The 9,327-nt window shown below is 41.6% G+C and overlaps 1 protein-coding gene and 1 pseudogene across 1 annotated transcript; one reads left to right on the top strand and one right to left on the bottom strand.

Moving 5' to 3' along the window:
• Window positions 1-273: 273 nt before the first annotated feature.
• Window positions 274-402, bottom strand: LOC145273810 (U2 spliceosomal RNA; annotated as a pseudogene).
• A 7,627-nt stretch (window positions 403-8,029) lies between these two features.
• Window positions 8,030-9,052, top strand: LOC145273809 (uncharacterized). The gene has a single exon (XM_080127140.1). It carries the CDS (start codon window positions 8,030-8,032, stop codon window positions 9,050-9,052), a length of 1,023 nt encoding a protein of 340 aa, XP_079983266.1.
• The last annotated feature ends 275 nt before the right edge of the window (window positions 9,053-9,327 follow it).

Genomic DNA, 9,327 nt, shown 5'->3' with positions numbered 1-9,327 from the left:
AACCATTAGTCGCGTGCTCTCGTGTAATGAATGAATGCGTGAATGTAGGATTGACATGAAATTCTTAAAGATAAACTAAAATGACCGAAAAATGGCCTGAAATGACTTAAATAAAGATAAAGTAAATGACTTAGAATGACTTTAATGCATTTAAGGATGAACTAGAATGACCTTGGGAATGACTTGAATGCTTAAAAAGAACTGGAATCCATCAAAAACAATTTGAATGATCTGGAGAATGACTTGAATGGCTTTGAGACTGACTGGTTGTAAAGTGGGTGATCATTTTACATTAAATTGATACAGAAAAGTGATCCCCCACTTAATATCACAAAGTGATAAGTACAACATGTAAGAACAGATACTAAACTTTGATCTTGGCCAAAAGACCAAGAAAAGGGTATTTATTTGCTTCCCCACCGAGCAAATTAGGCACAAGGCCGATTTTTAATGTGAGGATTGAAGGGGAAATGGGGACCAACTCCCCGGGGAGTAGGGCAGCTGGATAATGACAATTGGTATAAAGGGCTGCCCCTACATTGACCAAGGTCTTATATGTGGTGTTGGTATTTATTTGCTCCCCCACCGAGCAAATAAGGCACAAGGCCGATTTTTAATGTGAAAAGTGAGGAGGGAAATGGAGATAAACTTCCCGGTGAGTAGGGGAGCTAGATAGTGACAATTGGTATGAAGGGTTGCCCCTACATTGACCAAGGTCTTATATGTGGGGTCGCCCCCACATATGGTCTTTTCTTGCAGTATCTGCCGGAACAGATACTAAACTTTGATCTTGGCCAAAAGGCCAAGAAAAGGGTATTTATTTTCTCCCCTACCGAGCAAATTAGGCACAAGGCCGATTTTTAATGTGAGGAGTGAAGGGGAAATGGGGACCAACTCCCCGAGAAGTAGGGCAGCTGGATAGTGACAATTGGTATGAAGGGTTACCCCTATATTGACCAAGGTCTTATATGTGAGGCTGCCCCCACATATGGTCTTTCCTTGCAGTATTTGCCGGAACAGATATTACACTTACAAAAGGCCAAGAAAAGCTTAAAAAGCAAAGAACAGAACCTATTAACAACAGACTTTTGATCTTAACCAAAAAGGCCAAGCGCAAAAGTGTTACGGACCGACCGACAGACCAACCGACCGATGGAGTGACTTATAGAGTCGCTTGCACGCGACTAAAAATGAAATAAAGAAAGACAAATAGATCTTACATTTAAAAGAGATAAGATCGTGCATAAAATTTGACGGGGTATCGTAGCTCGGTGAGAAAACATCAGATTTCCGATTGGGCAATTACGAGTTCAACCCTTGTTAGACGTTTGCCCATGCTGGTGATGGGTGATACCCAGAAACGCGTGTTTATGAATACTTTTTGTGTACATAAAAAAAATATTTGAATATTTAATAAATAATAATAATAGTAATAATAATAATAAATCCCCCCCAACACAAAGGGGACGATGCGAATAAACAAAGGGCGGGTAACTCCATCAACACTTAAATAAGCGTAACAAATACAAGAGAATCGCTAATAAAAATAAATTAGAAAAAAAGCAATAGATCTTATATATATATATATATATATATATATATATATATATATATATGTGTGTGTGTGTGTGTGTGTGTGTGTGTGTGTGTGTGTGTATGTGTCTATAAGATTTATATATATATATATAAGATCTATTGCTTTTTTAAATGTATTTTTATTAGCGATTCTCTTGTATTTGTTACGCTTACCTAAGCCTTGATAGAGTTACCTGACTTTGGATTATTTGTGTCGGCCCCTTTGTGTTTGGTGGGACGAATTTATTATTATTATTATTATTATTATTATTATTATTATTATTATTATTATTATTATTATTATTTATTAAATATTTAAATATTTTTTAAATTTTATATATATTATTTTATTTAAGTACTATATAAGTAATGCCATTTTTTCTCATTAGTACTCCTCGGTAGAGAGACAGGTACTTCGTCCTGCACGGCCGAATCATCCGATGTGCTTGGAGCAGAATATAAATTCGCAGAATCAGAGGCCTCAACAATAATTAGTCTTGTCTCCCTCGACCCAAGAGGAGGTGCTACTGATGCATGCACCTAATCCTGCTTCTTGCTGATATGGCTTCCGTACAATACGTTATCACCATTGTCATCAGGCGAACACGCACAGAATTGTGAGCGCACGTGTCCTATGTAATGGCAGATGCAATGGACAACCACCGAGTATGAACTAGTAATTCCGATAACCCTACCTGCTTAAAATTTTGACGTGTACCGATCATGTGGAAGTTACACCCAGATTGCACACCCTTTCCATGGCAATTTGGCGTCCACTTGTGATCGATTGTGGATACATCAACTGCTATTACTCAAATCGGGCTCAAATGCAACATATTGGCGGTTGCAGACATAGCAGATACGTTAGCCTTGTATGTACTAGAATACATCCTCCTTTATGAAGTCTTTAGCCATCCAGAACCATCCAACCAGTTATTTTGCATATACGTAAAATGTTTCTCGGTGTCATGGTCGACTGACCACTCACTGTACTACTCCCTTGTCGCTATAATGGTCTAACATGCTCTTGTCAGATTTCTATTCTGAACATTCTACTACCGTTCAGCAATATTTCTCAATCTTTGTTGATCCATCCGTGTAATATGTGTTTCTTCACAGATACTAGAAGGCTGCACGGCGTTGCCCGGGGAATACTTTCATTTTTGTCCCACATACACAACATCATACATGTAATCTGCTATGATGTCATCTGCTATGACATCACCTGCTATGATGTTATGTATGACGTCATAACATATGTATATATTATACATTTTATGCTATGATGTCATTGTGAACATTGTGGAATAAGGATGTATTATATATATATATGTGTGTGTGTGTGTGTGCGTGTGTGTGTGTGTATATATATATATATATATATATATATATATATATATATATATATATATATATATATAAGAGAAAGAAAGACAGTAAAACTTTAAGTTGAACTTTACACTCCAAATTTATTGACTGAAATACTCCCAAAAAAAACAATTTACAAAATCCTTATTCTGCAGAGTTCCAAAGAATGCTATGCATGCTATTCTTCTCATCAGAGGACAGAAAGAAATCAGCAAATTATATTTGTAGCAATGCTAGAATTTGCTGGTTATGGCATTAAGTGAAACCGCAATTTATTGTAGTCATAAATTGCCATGAAAAACGAGTGAAAAAATGTTGGATACGTAAAAAAAAATAATAATATAAAAACAAACCGCGCATAATATTTAAGCTTGCATGAAGATTCTCTCAAGGTAATCCGAAAATCCGGAATAAAGATTTTGTAAATTGTTTTTCGAACAATAAATTTTGATTGTAAATTTCAACTTACAGTTTTAATTTTCTTTCTCTTATAATAAGTTCTACTCTCTTTTGCGTATTGAGCTTTTTATTCGGTTGAGATTAAATTTTCTATATATAAATACTGGTATTTATATTAGATTGAAGTTTACCATTGCGTATATCAGGTAAATACTACATCCTTTTGATTTCACTTATATATATATATATATATATATATATATATATATATATATATATGCTGATATCACTTTCCTTATTGTCTCGTCCTGTGCTAAAACCGCCTCTAACACACCGCATTATCAAGGGCGTTACATTGAAGTGAGGTTCCAACTAAGTTAAACTATGTTCGTTCATTGCAATGTGAATCTTCAAGTACGACTTCCTGCGATCCAGAATGGACACATTCGCACTCTGCTGTCTTCATTCTCGTAGTTTCTCTATTTGGACATCTATATAATCGGTGAATGTGTCAATGTAGGTATTCAATTCACCATAGTCTTATAAGTTTTGGTTTATAGTAAATTCATTAAAGATATCAGTTCTTGAAAGGGGGAGTAACTTCCTTCTTTGTATAAGCAGCAAGCAGCTACTATCCATCAAGGTCTGCACCTCACACTCGTACTCTAGCAAAACTTGTTTAACATTGAATATTCAGAAGTTTTATCCTCTAGCTTTGCCGGTGCATGACTCGCCGATTTAGTGCTGCACAAGCGTAGCACGCTTCTCTAAACTCCACGTTTCTGTATGTGTTTTTTCTAACTCACCTTCACCTCAAACAAGGCATATATCCACTTGGACGTAAGAGACTACTAATTGGGCCCATGCCTATAAAAGATTATAATGTTGGTTTACGTCATATTTGAACTTCTGCATACAGTTTGGATACAGCTGGAAGAGAATTCGAAAGTTTAGCTGTTCTAGGGAAGAAGCTATTAGAGTAAAATACTTTCTGACATTTATGAACCTCTACAATGAAAGGGTGGGATTTTGTTGCTAAGCGGGTGTACGTCGAGGGGGCACAAGTGCAATCAGTTCATCAGAGCACATTCCATTAAAATACTTGTAAAACAGGCACAGGAATGCAACATTGTGGCGATGGGACAGGGGTTGGAGCCTAGTTGACAAAGTGGAACCGATTAGATTGCAGACCGCTTTCTGGACCCTATCCAAGAGGGAGAGGTTAGTGATCGATGTGGCAGTAATACTCCATGCATGGGCGAATGGTGGCCTTGTAGAGGTACAGAATACTCTCAGGTGTGAGCAGTTTTTTGGCACGATAGAAGGATCCTACCTTCCTCACAGCAGCCTTCGCAATGTCCTCAATATATTTATTCGACATAAACACACGCATCGATACTAAGGTTGAAGTTTAGAGATTTTCCTCGCATAAGCACGTCAATTGTGGTCGTATTAACAGTTGTAGTGACGGTGTTGTTTCCACAGCAGGTATGCATAGCACCAATTAGCATAGTTACGATTATATACTGATTCGACCAATATCGACACATTTTTCACTTAAAGCAGAACGCAATCGCCCTGAATCGAGGAGAGAAGGCCATGGCATGCTGTCAATGTAAATAGTGACAAAAGGTCGCGTCGATACTCTGCTTGGGAAAAGGTTTGCGCTGATGCTTTCTTCCCAACATTCTTTTATTCACACAATCTTTGACCAGGTGATCACTCTTGTTCCATCGATAGCAATGTGTGTGATGAGTCTGTTTCTTTTTGGCATACAATCTCTGACGAGGTAATTGAGACAATTGTACATCTGACCTGATAAGTGGTGAGTCCACAGTCAGGGAGAGTTTAGCGATCTGACCAGGTTGCATCACAGCAATAACAAGGTCCCCAACTGCCTCTTCATCCTTCATAAGTACTAGTACTCGCAGCAACAGCTCCTCTAAAGACCGATCTAGACTCTAGAGAGGAATCGCTGATACTTTTTCATAGGATCAGTAAGTCCTTGCTGAACACGCACGCCGTGTCACGGTGTGACATTCTTGTGAAAAAAACGATAACTTCTGTAAAAGTAACCGAATATACGCGGATGCAATATGACATAGATTTACGTTTTTATACTCCAGCAATCTATCCAATACAAATGCTATGTGTTGTTTAAAGTTAGAAGAAGGAAAATAAAAAATAAAAAGGGGAAAGGATCAAACGAACAGAAGCTACATGTGTGTCGGGCGATATTGGGCGAAAGAGAGAGAGAAAGAAATCAGGATGCCGCTCATAGTTTTAAAAGGTGTGTTCTGGTGGAAGTAACGCGATATCACACGAATTCACGCGGGAGACATGTATAAAAGTTGACAGGTTAGTTCGGGGAGAGGTAGAGAGATAAATATTGGTGACATTGGTGATCTCGAACCCGACGACAATTGGCTTGCAAACACGAATTCTTGTTTTTTATTTCTTTAATTTTGTTGTCCTAAACCAAAAACGCTTAAAGCTATTTCGGCGATGGCTACCGCCTTGAACAACATGATAAAGCCGTTCAGTGGCGAAGGCGATGTGGTGGCTTGGTTAAAGTAAGTGAAGCTAGTGGCAAAGCTCCAAAAGATAGGCGACGTTGTCACATTGATACCGTTATTCCTTGAAGGTGACGCGCTAGCCCTATATTTGGAGCTGAGACGATCATAGCCAGATTGATTCACGCAATTGCGGAAGGGCCGCTAGGCGTACATCAAATTGAAAGAGAAGATGTGGACGGGAGAATCCATCGATGTGTATGCAAATGAAGTCAAAAGATTGGTGGAACTAGCAGGAATTCGGAGACAAGTAGCAAATCACGTAGAGAAAATGGCATTCGTTACCGGGTTCCCGGAGGAGATTTTCAAGAGCCTGCAGCAGGTCCCTGGTATCGAGACTTTGGAGGTGAGTAATCTGCTCCCGACTGCAAGAATATTAGTGAGCACCCAATCCTCTAGAGCCGTAGGAATGGTGGCAACAGCGCGGAAGGATGAGAGCAAATGCCGCCCGAGACCACGAGACGCATGTTTCGAATGTGGAGGCCCGCACCTGCGGAGAGATTGCAGGAAGTTTTTGGAAAGGACAGTGTGCTACAGGTGTAACCAGAGTGGTCACATGGCAGTTAACTGCAAGGGTCCGGGAAACTGTCAGGGAGGAGCCGAAGCGCCAGCAGCTGCCCCGATTTGGGAATAATGGCGCGCTTGCAGCAGATGGCCAAGCGTTAAATCGTGGTGGAAGGACAAAAAGCTGTTGCCCTGATCGATACTGGCTGTACCACTACCATGATGGAGAGGATGGAGAGGGAAAGGTGAAGTATTGGCATTCAATGGGTCACGAGTGAAATGTTGAGGGAGGAGGACTGTCACAATTGAAATTGAGGATCACCGGATGAGAGTCCATGCAGTTGTTACTGATCACCTGATACCTGGCGTCCAAGCGATTGTCGAAATGGACGTAATATGCCGATTGGAGGTGTCACAGTCGGCAGCAATGGCGTGAGGTTCGGACCAGCTGAATGAGCAGGTCAACGAAGGAATCAAACAGGTTGGAGGAAAGAAATGGATATTAATCAGTGATCCAGATTTTAAAACAGAATTCGACGGGAATCAGTGGACAATAGAGTGGGAAAGGAAGAATGAACCATCGACGTTAATAAACAGGGTGGCATGTTACGCTAAATCGTTCAAAGGAGGAGCAAGAAAGGGTTTTGTACGAGAAGTGGGCAGATGGATCGAGGAGGGAATACTGATAAGATCTGCCTATTTGCAACTTCGCGTTGCCAAGAAACTCTGGTTGGTCAGATATAAAGTTCAAACCTACTGCTTTACGAGGGTGGGGTTCGGGCTAAACTCAGCACCCAAGATTATGTCAACCATTCTAAGAAAGATTCTAGAAAGAACGGGGAAATGAGATTGTGTCATCAGCTCATATATCGACGACATTCTCGTGAATGAAACTCTGGTGACTGTAAAGGATGTCGTGGTTCACTTGAAGAAGTTCGGGTTGGTCGCCAAGGCACCGGAAGAATTGGATGGGGGCGGCTTTGGAACTAAAGCTGAAACGGAATGCGTCGGGTGGCCTGGAATTTCGAAGGGGAAACGAGATCTCACAAATGAAAGAAGAGCTCAACAAGCAGGAGCTTTTTTCGATATGCGGCAGGCTGATCGGCTATAACCCCATTGCTTGCTGGCTTAGATCAAGGTGCAGATACATCAAGAGGCATGGCGAAGGTAGAGGATGAGATGATAAAGTGATTGAAGAGGTCCTAAAAGAAGTGGAAAGGCAAGACCCGGTTTGGTGAATGTGGAACGTGCCGCGAACACTGGATAGAGCCGTGAGGTGTGATGCAAGCAGTATTGCAACAGATGTCGTCTTGGAAGTGGGTGAAATGGTTGTGGAGGATGCGGTCTGGCTAAGGAAGAAGGGTGATGCTAGCCACATCAATGTAGCAGAATTGGATGCAGTTATCAAAGGAGTGAATCTGGCCTTAAAATGGGGCCTACGCAACATCTGTGTGGAAAGAGACTCTGCCACTGTGTTTGCTTGGCTGAAATCGATGATTTCACATGACAAAAGGATAAGGACAAAAGGGGCAGCAGAGATGCTAGTGAAGTGCAGGCTGGGGATGCTGGCTGAGCTGATGCAGGAGTTTTCTTTGAAGCTGCCGGTAATCATGGTGGTCACTGAGAAGAACAAAGCGGATACTCTCACAAGAGTGAGAAAAAGCTGGCGTGTGCCAACAAAAAAGTATATTGCTGCAGTGACTCATCTGGATAACTCTGAGGTGCGAGAGTTGCACAATCTGCACCATATGAGGGTAGAGAGGACATTGTACCTGGTGAGAAAAGTTGATTCGAGTGTCCCAAAGGAACAAGTGAAGCAAGTGGTCAGGACTTGTGACAAGTGTCAGTCAACTGACTCTACTCCAAGAGCACACGAAGCTGGAGAACTAGGTGTGACTGGGATCTGGGAAAGACTCCCAGTTGATGTCCCCCATTACAGGGGTTGGCTTTACATGACGATGATTGACTGTGGCTACAGGCACTTTGTCCTATGGAAAAGGCTGCAAGGTGAAACAGGCAGTGAAATAGCAGCAGCCGTTGATGCGGTGTTTCTGCAGCGCGGTCCGGTGGAAGAGCTTCTAACTGACAACGGTACTGCGTTTAGATCGGCAACAGTTGCGGATGTGCTAAAGAAATGGAATGTCCGTCAATTCTTTAGAGCTGCCTATAGACCCGGTGGCAACGGGATTGTTGAAAGAAACCACCGGACAATGAAGGTAGTGGCAGAGAGAGGGAACACCTCGGCTGAGCAAGCTGTCTACTGGTACAATATGTTGCCTGGATCGGAGCAAGAGCAAAGGACAGTTCCACACCTGTCAATATTCAAATACTCCTGGAGGCATGCTAGATTTGAGGCAGCAAGCAGGGAGACGAAGACAACAGGGACCATCAAACTCGGTGATGAAGTATGGATGAAGCCTCCCGGGGCACGATGTACCACACAGTGGAGCGGAGAACGCGTAACCGAGAATAATACTAGCAACAGCATTGCGGTAGACAGAGTACCGAGACATATTCTTGATATCAGGCCAGTGGAAAATGAAACAGAGGAAAGCGATGTGCAGCGAGAGGATGGCAAGACACCTCAAAAACCAAGTAGGGAAAGATTACAACGACAAGGGATGAGGGATTAAGAAATGTGATTCTAGAGATCAGGGGGGGGCATGTTGTTTAAAGTTAGCAGAAGGAAAAGAAAAAAGAAAAAGGGAAAAAGATCAAACGAACAGAAGTCTTACCACGTGTGTGTCAGGCGAGGTTGGGCAAAAGCGAGAGAGAAATCAAGAGCCGCTCATAGTTTTAAAAGATGTGTTCTGGTGGAAGTCACGCAAAATCACACGAGATCACGCGGGAGACGTGTATAAAAGGAGTTGACAGGTTAGGTCGAGGAGAGGTAGAGAGACGAAGATTG

This window comes from Euprymna scolopes, unplaced genomic scaffold (genome assembly GCF_053919585.1).
Source record: "Euprymna scolopes isolate OS-2025 unplaced genomic scaffold, ASM5391958v1 sca191, whole genome shotgun sequence".
Classification (NCBI taxonomy): Eukaryota; Metazoa; Mollusca; class Cephalopoda; order Sepiida; family Sepiolidae; genus Euprymna; species Euprymna scolopes.
Note: the sequence above shows the minus strand (reverse complement) of the source record. Positions and strands in the feature narration are given on the sequence as shown.

Coding starts and splice junctions, on each gene's coding strand:
- LOC145273809 (XM_080127140.1), top strand. CDS start 8,030: ATGGTGGTCACTGAGAAGAACAAAGCGGATACTCTCACAAGAGTGAGA.